The sequence below is a fragment of the Oncorhynchus gorbuscha genome, linkage group LG12, assembly GCF_021184085.1.
Source record: "Oncorhynchus gorbuscha isolate QuinsamMale2020 ecotype Even-year linkage group LG12, OgorEven_v1.0, whole genome shotgun sequence".
Classification (NCBI taxonomy): domain Eukaryota; kingdom Metazoa; phylum Chordata; class Actinopteri; order Salmoniformes; family Salmonidae; genus Oncorhynchus; species Oncorhynchus gorbuscha.
The window spans coordinates 63,589,421-63,608,909 of record NC_060184.1 but is presented as its reverse complement, the minus strand read 5'-3'; the positions used below and the strand labels follow the sequence as shown (position 1 = coordinate 63,608,909).

General features: G+C 41.6%; 1 protein-coding gene across 4 annotated transcripts in view; it reads right to left on the bottom strand.

Moving 5' to 3' along the window:
- Positions 1-3,886: 3,886 nt before the first annotated feature.
- Positions 3,887-19,489, bottom strand: part of sema5a (sema domain, seven thrombospondin repeats (type 1 and type 1-like), transmembrane domain (TM) and short cytoplasmic domain, (semaphorin) 5A) — a 210,875-nt gene continuing 195,272 nt past the window's right edge. For 3 of the 4 annotated variants that reach the window (XM_046292573.1, XM_046292571.1, XM_046292574.1), the window contains 5 exons: positions 13,036-13,206; positions 12,596-12,751; positions 11,475-11,519; positions 10,789-11,000; positions 3,887-7,688 (listed from right to left, as the gene is read on the bottom strand). In XM_046292573.1, coding sequence (XP_046148529.1) covers positions 7,569-7,688; positions 10,789-11,000; positions 11,475-11,519; positions 12,596-12,751; positions 13,036-13,206 — 704 coding nt within the window. In that variant the 3' untranslated portion in view covers positions 3,887-7,568. Of the gene's footprint in view, positions 7,689-9,516; positions 9,647-10,788; positions 11,001-11,474; positions 11,520-12,595; positions 12,752-13,035; positions 13,207-19,489 lie in introns of those variants that run through there. The other variant, XM_046292575.1, reaches the window with a different exon arrangement.

Genomic DNA, 19,489 nt, shown 5'->3' with positions numbered 1-19,489 from the left:
GTGCTTCCCCTTCTATTCGTTTCCTTCTGCTGGTCTTATTAGGTTCTTTCCCTCTTTCTATCCCTCTCTCTCCCCCTCCCTCTCTCACTCTCTCGCTCTCTCTTCTCTCTATCGTTCCGTTCCTGCTCCCAGCTGTTCCTATTCCCCTAATCATCATTTAGTCTTCCCACACCTGTTCCCGATCCTTTTCCCTGATTAGAGTCCCTATTTCTCTCCTTGTTTTCCGTTCCTGCCCTGTCGGATCCTTGTCTATATTCACCGTGCTGTGTCTATGTATTGCCCTGTCGTGTCGTGTTTCCCTCAGATGCTGCGTGGTGAGCAGGTGTCTGAGTCTGCTAGGTTCAAGTGCCTTCCCGAGGCAACCTGCAGTTCTTGATCAAGTCTCCAGTCTGTTCTCGTCTTTACGAGTAGTATTATGCCTTTTGTTTTGTAAAGTATCTTTTCTGGATTAAAAACTCTGTTTTCGCCAAGTCGCTTTTGGGTCCTCATTCACCTGCATAGCAGTAATAAGGTTTCATGTTCCGTTTGTTGTTTTTTTTGTATTTATTAAGTTATTTAATGTATCGCGATCATTCATTAAAGAACATGAGTAACAACCACGCTGCATTTCGGTCCGACTCTCTTTCGACAAACGAAGAACGCCGTTACATGTTTAGTAACAAAACCAATGTCTGTGCAACTATGGGGCAAAACAGACAGGGTTGGCTTAGATTGTTGATAACATGTAAACTGTATTTCTTCTCCAATGTTTATTGAAAACATATATGAAGTGGCACAATTTACACTTTTCTCTCAAATACATTGTTACAGTTGTTGATTAGCTAACTAGCTAGCAACATTTAGCCATATTAGAATGATGTCCCAGTCAAAACAACTCAAAACCAAACATGGTATCAAGAACAAGATCAAATGAGCTGAAACCAGCTACTTATGAATAACCACATGGTAGCTTCTTATCATTGTTGCTAGCCATCTGACCATCCAGAATCACAACAACACCCATTTGAAGAGCACACATCATTTTTTGTGACGTTGTTAGCTAACCCCTTCATGGAAACAGGCAACAGTATCCACACAGTAACAGAAGCAAAACAGTAGGACTATTTCATTGCATAACCTAGCCCTCCTGTATTCAGCACGATCACAGTTTGATAGAGTCCTAAAATCAAGTGTTTTGTCAACCCCCTCACCCTCCTACACTCACATGAATTTCTAGGTGAATTAGTAGGGTCTAACATTGGCACTGTGTCACAGTGATAGCAGCTATAGATAAGCCGTGCAATTTAGGAAGAGTACCCACTTCACATGAATAAATATTCATAGTTATCCTCAGCGGGGTGAAGCACAGTCTAATGTTGCTATGCCCACTGTGTCTGTTTCAGATGCAAAAGCACATCCCTCTAATACGACTCTAATTCTGTCACGTATGACCCTTTGACTTCTCAGGCTGTCTGCATGCTGAACTGCTAATGTGGCTGTATGTATAATGAGATAACATGTTTAAAAATCTAAGTAAGGTGTGTGTGTGTGTGTGTGTGTGTGTGTGTGTGTGTGTGTGTGTGTGTGTGTGTGTGTGTGTGTGTGTGTGTGTGTGTGTGTGTGTGTGTGTGTGTGTGTGTGTGTGTGTGTGTGTGTGTGTGTGTGTGTGTGTGTGTGTGTGAGAGGGTGGGGAGAGAGAGAGGGAGAAGAGGGCTCTTGCAGACTCTGGTGGACATGTGGCTGACATGTGGTCTGGATTTCTGGGATGCAGACAGTCTGGTGTGTGTGTGTGGTGTGTGGGTGTGTGTGTGTGTGTTTACTCTAGAGTGAGACTGTCCTGTTTTCTCTCCAGGTTGAATGATGTGGGCATCACCAGACTCAGACCCACATGGTTACTCTTACCCGGCTCTGAGACTCCATCTGATCTGCAACAAAATAACAGACTGTCTTTTCCCCACTCAAATACAGCTTCAAAAGGCTCCTACATTTGCTCTCCAATTTGACAGGTCAACTATTGCAACATTAATTATTATTTATTTAACTAGGCAAGTCAGTTACAAACAAATTCTTAATTACAATGATAACCTCCTGGGGAACAGTGGGTTAACTGCCTTGTTCAGGGGTAGAACAACAGATTTTTACCTTGTCAGATCAGGGATGAAATCCAGGAACCTTTCGGTTACTGGCCCAACGCTCTAACCACTAGGCTACCTGCCGCCCCAATTAGAACCAACCCTTTTGTTGCTATGGAACTTTGAAGTGAAACATTCTTATTGGTCCTGTTAGAATGAATGGGCCGGTGGAAAGGAAAGAGTGTCTGAGGAGGTGTTCCGGACTGTTCTGATGTAAATGTGAATGAGAGAGAAGAACTCCCAAGGGAGGAGTAGGGCTTAATGGAACATCCACGCTCTGTCAGTCTGTGACAGGAACAATGTCACTCACTTGCCCTGTTTGTCACTCACCGGCCTCTGTAGACACACTAATTGGCAGATTACAGAGTGTAACATGGCACAGCGGCAGACATGTGCGCACACGCACACACACTTCTCTGTGGCAGACAATAATACATTCTAAAAGTGCTAAACTGGCTAAATGAGACGTAAGGGATACAGGCGAACGGTGGGTAATCCATCTAACAGAGTACCTACCGTCTCGTGTATTTAGTGTTGCTAAGAAAGTTGAGATAGAGACAGACATAGAAGAGTATGGTGTTTATTGGTATCCTCTTTTGCATGGTTTGATGTATGTAGTAAGGCACAATATGAGGCAGAGACTTGTGTGAACTTCTCTCTGAGTGAGACATAGCCAAATGTCAGTGTGGGTAAGTCATCCATTGTCCCAAGGGCTAATGTCAGTGGCTGAGAGGGGGAATGCCACATGTGTCTGAATGACTAAGTGCAACATAGATCATACCGTCCAAGAGCCAAGGGAGAAGGCAGGCTATTGTGAGAAATGGAATTGCTGAGGAAAGCTCCAACAGTGTTCTTGTACCTGTAGATCTGTGTTTGTATGTTTCTGCATCAAATAATAACACTGATCAAGGTTGATGTAGGGGGAAAATAGCCATAGCTAATTACAACATGCACTCAGCAGCCCACCAGTGTATTTGAGAGAGTGGGTGTAGCTCTGCAGTTTCATGAGAAGCAAGGATGTCTATACAACACACACACACACACACACACACACACACACACACACACACACACACACACACACACACACACACACACACACACACACACACACACACACACACACACACACACACACACACACACACACACACACACACACACACACACACACACACACACACACACACACACACACACACACACACACACACACACACACACACTTAGCAATCCTCCAGACACCCGAAAAGTGCAGCCAGAGTTCTGTAGGGCCCCCAGGTCCCCAGCTCCATCTCTCTCTGAGGTAAAGTGGAGTCAAGGTAAACTGAGATTGATTCTCCTGGGCCAGAATCCTTCCATTCTGGCTGGATCAGCACTCTCACCCTTTTGGGCCCACTGACGGTGATGATTAATAACACACTCACACACGGACCTGCACGCACACACACGCACATGCACACACACTCCATTACCCTTTGCACACAGATGGCCCGTCAGGTTGAAGGTTGATGGAGAATAACACTGCTGTGCTTCGCTACGTCATATAGATCCATTAGACCTAACCACCCCCTCTCTGCATCTGTATCCTTCATGTATCCTTCCATTGCTACTGATGCCATTCATCACTATGGACTTGTTAACAGACTCTTGTAAAGGCTAAAAGAGTCTGTTACCGTGGTCTTGAGTGATTCACGTAGCTCTCCCAACAGTAAGTATTTTTCTTTGATGTTAGAGTGTGTTTCTGTTAGTTAGTGTAGACTATGACAACCCTGAAGTGTACCAAGCGGTTTTTAATTTATGCACAATAAAACAAGCAAACATATAAAAAAAATAGTTAGTTACAATTGAAAACATTGAAGAAACCAACATACTGAATATTTCACTCAGTTATAGATGTACATCATCTTTAAACAAAACAGAGATATTACACCTTGAAAGGTACCACTTCAGGTTCTGGAGAAGGATGTTTGTAAAGCACTATCTCCATGTCCGTTACTATAACCCCAGACAGAATAAATTCATTAAGCCACATAGCCAAATCAACAATTGTGAATAAACAGTTTCAAAATTATGAATTCCAAAATTATAAAAACTATACAAAGTAGGGGAGACCAGTGGCAACTGTAACACCTTGAATTCCTCCACACAGAAATCAGCTAGAATGATTCAAAATCCCTCAGCATATGTCCATTTAGGTTCTCTCCCTGCTTGAAAAGCCAAATATCTCACTATTTTCACACTTTATTGGCAAATGTTTGTTTAGGGGTGAAAGTATTTGTTTTCCAGCAGCTGTATTTTTCTTATACTGTCCTGAGCATTAAAGTCCAAGAATTCAAACTAGCATCATTTGCATTACTATATGTTGGCTCACCATTGGCATGATTGACATGTGTCACTATTGTTGTCTTTTGTTAGGCACATGAGGTTTTGTCATGTCTGCTAGGGTTTGGGGTAATTGCAATACAATGTTAAAATTACCCTGAGCCAAGAAGACAACTTATGAAAAAAAGTGATTTTAACTTGGATAAGGTAAGCCATGACAAAGGTAGCGGATTCATTACTTACCAACAACAGCTGCAAATTCCAATGAAACTATATTACGTTTTGAAGTTCACCCTCCTTGCTTTGTCCAACATCACTATCTTGAATTTAGCAAATAAGTTTTGTATTTGTTTAGTTTCATTGCACAAATGCTGGTTAGCATGTTTCTCACACTGGCTTTAAGCATGGAGGGAGCAGGCCTGCCATGGCAAGTGCAGGGGGGTTGCCTATCAACACGTGCCTCGGAAGGAGTCGACATCATAGTGTGACAAATTCCCATGATTTGTAAATGTTTTCAGACCGAACAGCTAGGGTGATCGCTAAAATGGCTTTGAAAAAAAAGAAGATTGCAGCTAATAGGGAGAAGCATCTAACAAAGTAACTACACTATGGCATTAACTAATCATAAACTATTTACATACGGCATAATATAAATGTTGGGACATTTGTGGAGAAAAGTCTTACTTACTCAACCTTTAAAATAATTATTACAAATAGTAACTAACATTGGATCCTATGTAGAGTGCCATATAAGTTGTAAAAATATATAATCTGGGCACTATCAGACTATTCAAGAGGTTTGGAGATGAACTGAATGGCCATGCACAGGGTGTTACTGTAAATATTGATTACTTACATAGAATATGTATATTTATTGCAAAATCATTACATATGTCTGTGATAATACGATCATTTATCATGATATTTGGGTTATTTTTTAGGTGTTACATTTGACCCCTGCCACTTTTACAATTGCCCCTGACACAGGACTTTTCTGATTAAAATCTATATTGGGATCTGACCATCTTATGTACAGACATATAAATGGTATGAATGATTAGGAGACAAATGTTAGTTTCTGATATATAAAAATGACTGGCCTAGCTCAGGTTGTCTCTGAGCAATAGAGTAAAATATAAAAAGTGTTTCAATTGCCCCCGCTCTCCTCTATGACGACAGCGTAAGCATGATCTAGTTATATATTCCTGACCATTCTTTCCTTTCAAATTTATCCAATCTACTTGCATGAACTCATTACTTCTTCGCAAAAACAAAGAAAATTATTATTTTTAACACTGACATTGAGTAAATGGACCTATAAAAGCTACAGAGACATATATATATGCTTCTAAATGAGCTCACTGTACAATAACATCAACAAAAAGCAAAAAAGATTGTACACTGATATCTCAACCATTGCTAACTGCTAAACTGACGCCAGCCCTGTAAGAGAAAGAAATATGGTCACATCTCTAAAATATCTACATTCTGATCGATAGCTGTCACAGGTAGATGGTTAAAAGCACTAGATCGGTTTAACAAAAGTCTAAAACTGTGTAGCTATTGAGTGACAGCTACCCTGGGTACGCTAAGCACGTGACTATCTAACGTTGAGCATAGTAGTTGGGTCAAATTCATCGGGCATCACTAAGGCCACCCCATTTGGGGTACGCTGTAGGACCCTAGCACAGCAGATGAAGGGGAGTGGCCATACAGACACACCTGGTGCCCAAATTGATGACATATATTGTGCAGCTGAGAGTCCAGTGGAGACTAATGATTTCGGTTCAGTCAGTCATCCTGATGAGCCCTTCCCCGTTAAGATAGTTTATGCTGGCTAGCTAGCAGCAGCAGCAGCAGCAGCAGCATGGCGCTAGTTACAACTTGTAACAGAAAGTTGTGTTTATTTTGATGGGCGAGGGAGAAAGTAGTTGTAGGCTATTGGTCACCATCTGGATGTCATGCCAATGACATGCCAATTAGGTAACATAACGACAAGCCGGTGCAAATGACCCTAACCATGCCACTTGATTTTTATTTTGGGTGGGATAGTGTCCTACTAATATTGGTAGTAACCATCTGGATGTCACAGTGATACAGTCCACTGCTCATTTGGGAGAGTTTGCGCTACAAGCCGGCAACACAACACGGGGCAGTGTTCTTCGCTCCCGCTTGCCGCAGTTAGGAGAAGGAAGTAGCTAGATAGTGTAGCTAATATCAAGCCAGGATGACAGCTAAAGCACCGTAAATCTACAGTTACGGCATTACGTCTCCATGATTTATTTATTATTATTATGAAAACTGAATGATTCTGAACACTCCCAAATCCCAACTTCGGCAGACAAGTTTTAAATTCTTGCTGAAGTTTCTAGCCACAAGCAAACGAGCTAGCTGGGAAGGGCTCATCAGGACAACTGACTGAACTGAATCCGTTTGTCTTCACTCGACTCTCAGCTGCGCGACATACGTCAACAATTTGGGCACCAGGTATGTCCGTATAGCTTCTCTCTAGACGAAGCAGTTATTGGACTTACAGACCAGTGGAGTGGAATGTGACCAACCATGCAAAACTGAACAGAGCGACAGAAAAAACACGTCAGATGAATTCATGCAAAGCAGTTAAGGTGGTTTTCTTCCTCCAGAACAGACACAGTTCTGGAATCAGATAATTCACAGGAAATCAAAGAGGGATCCATCCCATTCAGACAGCTCTTTATGTTTTTTATATATATATTTATATATATTTTTTTTATATCTATTTTTTAAATTTTTAAAACTTTTTTCCATTCCTTCAATGAAAAAACGAAATTCCAGTTGTCTCCATGTTTGAGAGTCAAGTCAGGATCTTGTTGTTTTTTGTTTTTCCGAAGTTGAACATTCCCAGTGAACCCCATCAGAGCACCTGAAGGAAAGTAAAGTGGGCATGTCCCTTTGATGACATCACTGTCTGGCTGTAATTTGATTGAATGGCAGCTGCCTAAGTTTCCCAGAGTAGGAGGGTCCCACATAAAATGTCACAAATTACATTAGAAACCACAAAGCAGAAAAAAATATGACATAGTCAAAGCGAGTGGAGTGGGGTTGTTGTCTGCACAAGGGTGTGTATCCCCGGTGCTGTAACCCAACGAAGGGTTAATAGTCATCGTAAGTGTTAAGGTCCGTGAAGTATGCGTTGGTGTATGTTTTCCCAGCTAGCTGGGGGTTGAAGTACTTATTTCTTTCCTCCAGAATCAGGTTGTTCTTATTGAAAGCCTGTGAAGGACAGAGAGAGAATAGGAAGAGAGCGAGAGAGGGGAGATGGAGAGAGGAAGAGAGAGAATAGGAAGAGAGCGAGAGAGGGGAGATGGAGAGAGGAAGAGAGAGAATAGGAAGAGAGCGAGAGAGGGGAGATGGAGAGAGGAAGAGAGAGATGTGTCAGTGTCAACTGTATTGTAAGGATCAAATAATGATTCAGTCTAGATGGGAGAGTGCAAGGTAAAAGGAATACGTCAGACAGAAAAATAAACCTTGGTAGCGTTTATGAGACGACAATATACAAATCAACAGGAGGTCCTTACATGAATAAAGCATTTCAATGAGCAAGGCCAAAGCACTAACAACAACAGGCTGGCAAAATGATAACCACTGAGCTGGTGTATTATGATGAGAAACCATATGTCCATTGATCTCCTCTCTAATGTCTCTACATCAGCAGCTTTCATGGCTTTCACATCTCCAAATCCCTGAGGACGAGTTCAATTTAAAAAAAAATATTAATCAAAGAAAAAAATGAAGAAGAAAAATTGAGTCAGAAAATAAGGAAGGGCCACAGGGTATTTCTGTAGTACCCTTCTCTGTGGTTCTATGGAGATACCATACATTTCAGTGAGTTAAGCACCCTGCGCTCAGTACAACCTCAGCAGTTTGCTAAATTGATGTGCGTGCGCCCCTCTGTCTTATTGTCTTGGCTAAGTGCATTCTGAAAGCCCCTGGAGGCGACATAATTCAGCACTTGATGATGCTGCGTTTGTTCTTGATTGATGGATCCGTATATCAACTGATAGGGTTGTGAGTGCTGAGCACAAACACACATAATATTATTCTGTCTCGATCACATTTAAATGGCTTGCACACAGAGGCGACAAACACAACTTAAAGATCGAATCATGTGTTATTGGTTGAGTCTAAAGTCAATTTCCATGTCTAAAATGGAACAAAATATACATTCTCAAAAGTCGAAATCTGTCTGAAACAGTATTTTCTTGTATCTCTGCCAGTGGCCCCATGTCTGCCCTCAACCATTAACCAGCTGTTCTCAGACTTCGTCTACTCTGCCTTTCTTCCTTAACTGTGCTTAATTGGCTAAAGAGTGATTAGGGAGTGTTTTTAGTGGAGTAAACAAAATCTGTTGAACAGTGGGGTGGCATTAGAGATAAAAAAGAAAGAGGACAGCTACGGAGAAAACAGGAGTTACGAGTTCCCTTTTCTCCATGGTAACCCATCATTAGAAAGCCAAACAGAGCTAATAAGACAGAGGAAGACAGAAAAGGGAAAAACAAACACATGCAAATGAGAAGAGTCAGAACATGGTGGACGTTTCAGAACGGAAAGAGATGAGTGGAAAATACACTGCCTTCTCACAAGTCTATGGGTAGTCCTATGGCAGGGTGGGGGGCAAATCTGGTCCTCAGGAGCCTCAATGTCTGCTTGTTTGCATCATTTCCTTCTGATCTAGACCTGAGAGACCAGGCGAGTGCACTCTCTGATCAATCAACCAATTGATCGATTAAGAACCTGACCAAAGTGAAGAGTGATAGAAGAGGGATGACCTATCCCTAAAAGCACCAAAGCTACTGACTAACTGATTGAGTGCCAAAGAGAGAAGAGAAAAACAGCAGACATTACGGCTCTTGAAGACCGCAGTTGCCTTCCTCTTGCCCTATGGGATGAATATGAAATAATGGGATTTCCGAGCAATGAGAGAGAAACTGAGTCTACCCCAACCTGCCGCACACAGAAGCACCACAGGAAGTGGGGGCGCGGTGGGGAGGAAGAGGAAGGAGGTTGCTGATAGGCTAGGAGGAGAGTCAAGAGGCGGGATGTTGTAGAGGTCAGAGGTCAGTAGAAAGTTAGTAGAAAATCTCCAGGCCACACATGGACACGGCCATGTTAGCAGACAGAGGCTGACGCATGCCGGGTTCGTCCAGGGTCAAGAGTACGGACACATCGGGCTGCGGGAGCAGAGGAACGGGCAACAGTCATCCTCACTGGAGCCACAATGGACGACTAAGTTCTACTGTACCCATTGAGGAAGACAGGTGGTCTGTGCTACTGTAGGTGCAGGGGACTACATGGTCATTCTATGCCCTCCATAAGAAAGGACACACTACTGAATCATCAAAAATGGCATTCTTTCAGCTACACTCACTGCCTTTGTCTCAACGGCGCTCTAGAGCAAAATCTTTCCGAGCTCACCTGGATGATAAAGATATTATTTTAATCAAACAAAGAATGAAGCTTTAGGAATTGTAGTGCCAGGTGTTCTTCTTTCTCCTACAATACAAAATGAAATGACAGAATCACTCTTCTCACTTTTAGAATATGTATATTCAGCTGGACAACCCAGCCATTAAAACAAGAGTAAAGACTGAGGAATAATACGCTTTGAATTTTTTTTTTAAATGGCTCTTTTAGAGTTTTTCACTTAGCCAAACGAGCATTGTCCATATTCATATTATCCTCTATCCGTAACTGCAAACTAGATTATGCTCACACACCAGACACTAATTACATGATAGATGGATACTTTTCAAATCTTTATTCTGCTATGGAAACTGCATTCTAGATCTGCGTCAGAGACTCCATTCACTTTAGATGGCGTGTCTGTTCAGTCATTTATTGGAGATGAATACTCTTCTGAAAGCTAGCTCTCTGTCCACACGATATGCATAAAATAGTGTCTCAACTGCTTAACTCTCTGACTTCATAGAATTCTAAACTAAGTCTTTCCAAAACCAAGCCTTGTGTCAAGAGTAATCTCAGAGATAATATAACTAATATTATTGATTTATTATTGAGTTAAACCAGGATGATCCACTGATATTAAACATCTCTTTTAGAATGAAGACCTGGAACCTATTCACTACTTATAAGTAACTTACAGTATGTATATTGTGATGTATGTTGTTAGTTACTTATGAGAAAGCAGTGTATGGCTATATATGGCTATAGACACAGAACAGCGCAGTCACACAGAGTAGACGCAGGACCACACACACACAAGTACAAAAAGCTACAGTACTATAGACCAGCCCAGAGGTATAGGTGAGCCTGGAATGTTCTAGAAGGCCACAGAGTGTGATAGTATACAAACCTTAATGGCCTCCACCGAGTCATATTTGTCCAGTTTGTTGATGTGGTTGGTGATGGAGGTGTTGAGTGGTGCTGCTGAGATGGGGTGGATGACCGTAGCATCGTGAGACTGCTGCTGGTAGCGCTGGCAGTAGGTGTACACTAGTAAAGTGACCAAACAACCCATGATAGAACTACTCAGGCCTACAGCAATCATATGGAACAGGTTGAAATCTGGAGAAAGGAAAAAGAGAGATAAAAAGGTTTTCAATGGTCAAAATAAGTTGACTGCACAATGATTGATGTCATGTTAATAAGTGTGGATGAATTCATTATTGATACCAACAAATAGCACACTATATTATCACACCTTCACACTACATCAAATATAAAACTACATTAACACACTGGCACACCACATTATCACACTACCACACTATCACACAACATTTTTACATGATCACACTACATTATCACGCGGACACACTACATTATCACACTACATTGTCATACTTTCACACTATATTAAATGTCACACTACATTACACTAGCGCACTACATTATCACACTACATTATCGCATTACCAGACTACATTATCACACTTTCATACTACATTACATATCACACTGCATTATTACATTATCACACTACATTATCACACTATCACACTACATTAAACACTACATTAAACCCATACACACTCATACCTCCGCATCTTCTCTCCTCCTGACTTGAACGAGCAATGGAGACTTCTGTAAAAGAGAAAATTTAAAGAGATGCTGAATAGAAGAACACACTTGTTCCCTTGACAAAACGGTCTAGATAACGTTGAGGTCTTTGAACATTATATTGAGAATGAACCAGAGGATGATAAAGCCCATCACTAGACACCTGAAGAGTTTTATGATAAGTACTGTATGATAATTAGTGTATCTGGCCTCATTACGGGAAATGAAGTACACAACCCTGCTAACGACCCTTAATCGAGTGGCATTCCCATTAAAACAGGTGAGTGATAAGGAACTAAAGACAAACTGGTGTTTCAGAATGATAAAGTGTACACTCTTAGAAAAAAAAGATGCTATCTAGAACCTAAAAGGGTTCATCAGCTATCCCCATATGAGAACCATTTGAAGAACCCTTTTTTGTTCCAGGTAGAGTCCCTTTTGAGTTTGAGGTAGAACTATTTGGGGTTCCTCTGTGTAAAGGGTTCTACATGGAACCCAAAAGAGTTCTACCTGGAACCAAAAATGTTTCTATCTGGAACCAAAAAGGGTTCTTTGGCTGCCCCCATAAGATAACCCTTTTTGGTTCCAGATAGAAACCTTTTTGGTTCCAGGTAGAACTCTTCTGGAACCCTTTTTTTCTAAGAGTGTACTCACACTTATCACCTAGCATAGGCTACTGTCATATCACTGGAGCAGTTTTGAAGAAATAATAATGTTTTATTGGTTGTTAAGTGTTAGTTAGTCTAAAGCATTCTGCGGTATAAAATATATCCGGCTCTGGTAGCTCGAGTAGCATTGTGTCCATTGATACTATGTAGAACACATCATTGTTGAAGACATCAATGGGTGTGTTTGACTGAGCCTCAGAACTCAGAGAGAGAGAAAGAGGTCTAATTATCCAGTGGTGTAGTAGAAATCTATGTTCTGGTGTGTCTCACATTACACACTGTCAATAAGGGAGACCCCTGTCTGGATACACATAAATACTATCTGGTCTATGCATGTGTGTGTGTGCGTGTATTTGTGTGAATGTGTGTATGTGTGTGTGTGTGTGTGCATGCATAAATGTGTGTGTTTATCAGTACGTATGTGTGTATTACCTGGTATAAAGTTGGAGTCAGGTGGGCAGGCCCTGGTCTCGGTGTGGTTTCCTGAACACTGGTTTCCAGTAGGGAACAGGATGTCACAGTGACGGACACGCAGCTGGGAGCCAGCACTGTCACACTGGGACCATTCAGACCAGTTAGACCAACTCTCTGGAGACAAAACATAACCACATCAGATTACTGGGCTGCTGAATACACATGCCAAGAGTCAAAGAGAAAACTGATGGTCTGTGTGATTGTGTGTGTGTGTGTGTGTGTGTGTGTGTGTGTGTGTGTGTGTGTGTGTGTGTGTGTGTGTGTGTGTGTGTGTGTGTGTGTGTGTGTGTGTGTGTGTGTGTGTGTGTGTGTGTGTGTGTGTGTGTGTGTGTGTGTGTGTGTGTGTGTGTGTGTGTGTGTGTGTGTGCATACCTACGTGTGTGTATGTGTGTGTGTACCTGGACATGATTGTGTGTTACAGAGAGCCTCTTCAGTGTGCAGTCCCAGACAGATATCTCCTCCGTAGGCTGGTGGGGGGTTGTTGCAGGTGCGCGTCCTCATATAGTGTCCCCCTCCACACGTCACTGAACACTTAGACCAGCCAGACCAGCACGACCAGCTACCGTCCACTACACAGGAGGAGATAGCGGGAGGGGGGTGTTGAGGCAAGTACTTGTTGTTAAGTTGTTGAGAATTAGAGTCCATGTGTGTACTGTACAGTGTATGAGTGTGTGTGCCCATGTGTGTAAGTGTGTTCCTGTGTGTGTGACATCTAGTGCTTGGCATCACACGAAAGGAGGAAAAACAAGAAGGACTTGATGGTTAATTTCCCTTTGTTAATTAGTGGAGAGTATGAAGGGGGAGGAGGGGGAGAGGAGATGAGGGGGTTGGTTTGAGTAGTTGGATGAAACAAAACCTGCTAGCTGTCACATCTGAACTAGATCCACACACACACACACACACACACACACACACACACACACACACACACACACACACACACACACACACACACACACACACACACACACACACACACACACACACACACACACACACACACACACACACACACACACACACACACACACACACACACACACACACACACGGTGTGACAGACAGAGGAAGGAGGAGAGGTTCTTCTGCTTTCTGCTAATTAAACCAGTGTAAACATGGTAACAGAAAACGTCACCAGGAATCAAACAAGAGACCAAACAGACAAACACAACTTTAAAGAATACTGTAATGTCTCGACGTCAGGACAAACGCAAAATCTCATTGTGCTGTTCTTGCTTTGTCCTAGAACTGTCCTTCGTCCTTGACGACATGTCAGGGAAGGACAAAACGTCAAACGAAAAAAGGCCTCTCAGTAAAGACTGAGAACAAAATTCTTTCACTACATCTGAGGAGAAAAATCTATTTTCAGGACCATTTCAGAATTGGTTTTAAACAGCTCAACCTGTAAGGCACTGGCTGTGTGGTAATTTAAGTTCCCTTGGTCTTTGTCATCTCTGTGTAATTTCTCTATTGTAAAATGACACATCAGTCGATTCTTGCCTGCACATGATGGATAGTCTCATCTCCATCAGTCGCTGCAGAAAACTAGGAAAGATTCATTTGTTTCAAAACCAGATGGACTTCAGACATCTCTCCCTCCCCCTCTCCCTCTCCCCTCCCCCTCTCTCCCCCTCTCCCTCCCCCTCCCTCTCCCTCTCTCCCCCTCCCCCCTCTCCCTCTCTCCCCCTCTTCCTCCCTCCCTCTTCCTCTCTCTCCCTCTCTCCCTCCCTCCATCTCCCTCTCTCCCCCTCTCTCCCTCCCCCTCTCCCTCTCCCTCTCTTCCTCCCTCCCTCTCTCACTCTCTCCCTCTCCCCCTTCTCTCCCTCTCCCTCTCCCTCTCCCTCTCTCCCTCTCCCTCTCCCCCTCTCCCTCTCCCTCTCTCCCTTTCTCTCAAAGACCCTGGCTTAACCAGCGGATGGATTATGTCTTGAGGCGCGGCCTACGTCAAAAATATTATCACACTTCCAGACGAGGGCTAATTTAAACTAAATTACTATTCATTATTATTCACACTATGCAAAGTTGCACCATTCCTATGAAATCTCTTCGATTCAGGTGACTTGATAAGTCTCCATTGTCTACATCAATAGAACTGGAGGGTGACTGCTGCTCCTGCAATTCAAGCCCACAGAATAGCTGTATGTTTAGTTAGCTAGCTTAGAGCTATAGTAAATTCGAATTTTAAATCTTTACAAACAGCATTCAATCCTTTGTTAAACATTTTAATTGGTTCTACTCAATGACATTCCTAAGGGCTGTCAACTTAATGTGAATCGAGCATTCCATTTTTTTTACATTTTAGAAGACATTCTTAACCAGAAGAACTTACAGTAGTGAGTGTATACATGGGAATCGAAGACTCAATCCTGGCACTGCAAGTGCCATGCTCTACCAAGTGAGCCACACGGAACACACAGGGCTTATCCTGAAGTAACCCGGCAGTTCACTCCAGGTGAATAAGTGTCAGAGGGGAAAGCTAAGTGCTGGCTACAGTGCCTTCAGAAAGTATTCACACCCCGTGTTCTCCCCCCACATTTTGTTGTGTTACAGCCTGCATTTTAAATGTATTAAATGTTGATTTTTTTTGTCACTTCCATACACACAATACCCCATAATGTGAAAGTGGAATGTTTTTCTAAATGTTTTTCAAATTAGTTAAGAAAGAAAAGCTCAATTGTCGTGAGTCAACCCCTTTGTTATGGCAAGCCTAAATAGGTTCAGTAAAAAAATGTGCTTAACAAGTCACATAAGTTGCATGGATTGAGTGTGCGATAATAGTTCAACATGATGTTTGAACGACTACCTCATATCTGTACCCCACATATACACTCTGTGAATTTTAAACACAGATTCAACCACAAAGACCAGGGAGGTTTTGGCATGCCAAGCAAAGAAGGGCACCTATTGGCAGATGGGAAGAAGAACAAAAGATGACATTGAATATCCCTTTGAGATTGTTGAAGTTATTAATTGCCCATTGGATGGTGTATCAATACACCCAGTCACTACAAAGATACAGGCAAATCCAATACAACACATTATTGAGTACCACTCTCCATATTTTCAAGTATAGTGGTGGCTGCATCATGTTATGGGTATGCTTGTAAACGTTAAGGCCTTGGGAGTTTTACAGGATAAAAAATAAACGGAATGGAGCTAGGCACAGGCACAATCCTAGAGGAAAACCTGATTCAGTCTGCTTTCTGCCAGACAACCTAAAACACAGGGCCTAATCTACACTGGAGTTGCTTACCAAGAAGACAGTGAATGTTCTTGAGTTACAGTGTTGAATGAAATCGTCTTTAAAATATATTGGAAGACCTGAAAATGGTTGTCTAACAATGATCAACAACCAATTTGACAGAGCTTGAAGAATTTAGAAAATAATACATTGGAAAATGTAGTGTAATCCAGGTGTGAAAAGCTCTTAGAGACTTACCCAGAAAGACTCACAGTTACAATTGCTGCTAAAGGTGCTTCTACAACATATATATTAAGGGGTGTGAATACTTATGTAAATGAGATATTTCAGTATTTCATTTGAGATACATTAGCAAAAGTCCTAAAAACATGTTTCCACTTTGTCATTATGGGGTATTGTGTGTAGATGGATGAGACATCTATTTAATACATTTTGAATTCTGTCTGTAACACATCAAATAGTGCAATAAGTCAAGTGGTATGAATACGTTCTGAAGGCACCGTAGCATTAGCAGCTAAACCCTCAAGGTAACTGGGATGATGGATCTTCGATCAACTCAAAGAGCATCAGTGAGAATGTGGTAGGTCAGCAACTCAATGCTCCCCATTCATAGCCTCATTCATGATGAGACAGACAGGTTCTCTCCAGTGAATAAATTAACAGCTAAAATCCCAGCTTTGGTTCTGTGTCAGCACATACAGTATTATGATGGATAGTTGTTGTTGAAGGCGTTATCAGACACCGGTCAGGCTGTTAGCGAGATGCTAACTTTGCACTCCTTTCAAATAAGACTGATTAATAATGATTTGAAACAAACTCCTCGTTGTGTGTTTGTGTCTGGTGTGTGTGTGTGTGTGTGTGTGTGTGTGTGTGTGTGTGCGTGTGTGCGTGTGTGTGTGTGTGTGTGTGTGTGTGTGTGTGTGTGTGTGTGTGTGTGTGTGTGTGCGTGTGTGTGTGTGTGTGTGTGTGTGTGTGTGTGTGTGTGTGTGTGTGTGTGTGTGTGTGTGATGCCATGTGTTCTCTTTAATTAAGAAGCTAAGCAGGAGGATTTCCATTTAGATAGCACATTTCCTTCTACAGTCACTATGAACACTAATTTAATTACAATTCCTTCCTTTCCGTTCCCCCCTCAGGTAGAAGACTGGAGAAACAGACACAAATTGTCTTCTTTGGCTTTTCACAACAGAGATTGAGACTCGCACACAAACGCACAAGTTAGTGCATGCAAGAGTGCATGTGCACGCACACACGCACACAGCTCCCCGTAGCTAGCGGTATAATTGCCTTGAAATGTAATTACAGTCTTACACGCTGTGGGGATTGTGTCTCTGATTCCAGCTGTAAATTTGTGTCTTCGTCACACCTCCTGACTTAAACACATTCCTATTGTGTAGTTTTGTGCTTCATTATACTCATTATGAGGATATTTATTCTAATTTCTTTATATTTCTTTATTAATTTCTCATGGATGTCATATTACTGAAGCTTTCGTGTTTTCACTCTGTGTGTAAATGAAAAGCACTCTACAAATGCAATTTATTATTGTAATTATTCATATTATTATAGGGTTGTGTGTGTGGATGTAGAGTAAGTGTGTACTGTGTCTCACCTGGAAACAGAGTCGTGTGTGTGTGTATATATATGTACAGGTAACTGCCAAAATAAAGGAAACACTTGATCAAATGAAGGATACTAAGTATATTGAAAGTAGTTGCTTCCACACAGGTGTGGTTCCTGAGTTAATTAAGCAATTCACATCCCATCATGTTTAGGGCTATGTGTAAAAATGCCCAGTTGCTGGGCTACCATGTCGAGAAGCAATAGTTTCTAATTATTTTGCTTTGCTCTGAGACAAGCATGGGGGACTGGTCTTGATAAATCAATGAGATTTTTTATTTTGACTGAATCTCCATTTGGGTATTGGTTAGACTACAATTATAGAATTAGGGTGTAGATATGTTATGTTCTTAGTGTAACCTTTATTTAACTAGGCATGTCTTACGAACCAATTATTATTTACAAGGACAGCCTACTCCTTCCTCACCGTGAGGGAATTGAACCCCGGTCTCCCGCATTTTTTATTTTATTTTATTTTACCTTTATTTAACTAGGCAAGTCAGTTAAGAACCAATTCTTATTTTCAATGACGGCCTAGGAACAGTGGGTTAACTGCCAGTTCAGGGGAAGAACGACAGATTTTGTACCTTGTCAGCTCGGGGGTTTGAACTTGCAACCTTCCGGTTACTAGTCCAACGCTCTAACCAGGCTACCCTGCCGCATGCCCGCACAACATGGGGATTCTTTAGCTAAAGAGCTCAGTACTGTACTCCCAACTGTCACATTGGACAGCGACATATTTTCCATTCCAACCTAACGGAAACCCAGAGGGTTTTTCATTATTCTTGGAATAGAATCACCATAATATTAATCAAATTAATCCCGAATTCTAAAAGTAATTGGAAAGGTAGATACAAATAGTTTTTGACACTGTGGTTACAATAAAGAATGGAAACAAGATGGAAACAAGATGTTGTGTTTATATTTACAGTAGTGATGGACAGCTGGGGGCATTTTGAAAACAGGTTTTCAAACACTTGTAGCCTGATTAGCAGGACAATAGACACTTTATAGCCCAGCTACTGTAGGTGTGAAAATCTCCCTACCTGCAAAAAATGACATTGCGACCAAAGAGTGAGAAAAAGGGACATTGTTTTCATCAAGCCAGCTTCTTTCTATGGTGCTACCCGTTCCAGGGTTAGGGCCGTAACCACGAGAGGACCACGAAAGGTATTTTGCTTTCAGTGCATTTTCTTTAATATATATACAGTATATATATATTGCCTATCAATGTGAAGGCATACTATGTAATACATTCGATAATTAAATAAAGGTTAAATAAAAATGAAAAATCTAAAAATGTTTGTGTACCAAAAACGTGAATGTGTTTTGTACACAGTATCTGTGTATTGGAGTCACTTTTAATTCTTAATTGATCTACAGTTTCTATCATAGGCCACTGTAATCGATGGGGCCCCGGGCGGTACCATTCTGCTCATCTGATGAAGGTGCACATGGATCAGATTCAAACTTTGAAGACCGAGATCAAGTCATTGAAGGCAGACCAGCAGAAAGAGAAACATTATCTGAGGGCAGAGATACGGGCGACAGCTGATGCATTGGTCCAGAGCCAGGCGGTATTGGTGGAGAGTCAGGCAGAGAATGATGCGTTGAAGAGGGCGAGGAACGAGATGGAGTCACAATCCATCAGGTCGTCAGTTCACCCTGACATTTCCATTCCTCTCTGACAACAGAACTTGACCAACTGCTCACCAGGGACAGCAAGGGGCGTCCGGACAATTATGCTGTTCTGCTATAGCCTAATAAACGTATATCTTCAAAACGCTTTAAATGCTTTATTATCCAAATGTAAAAGCATATACTGTACAGTACTGAATTTCTTCATCAGCATCTTTATGACTTATTTAATAAAATAATGATACAAATACTCTTTCAAAATGCCAATGTGTATTTAGTTATGGATCCCTAACAAATTAGTATGGGAATAAATATCACTGAATTACAGAAATATTGGAACAAAGTTGTCTAATGAAGGGAAACAAATTGTTGCTTACTGGAAAATACTCTTTCAA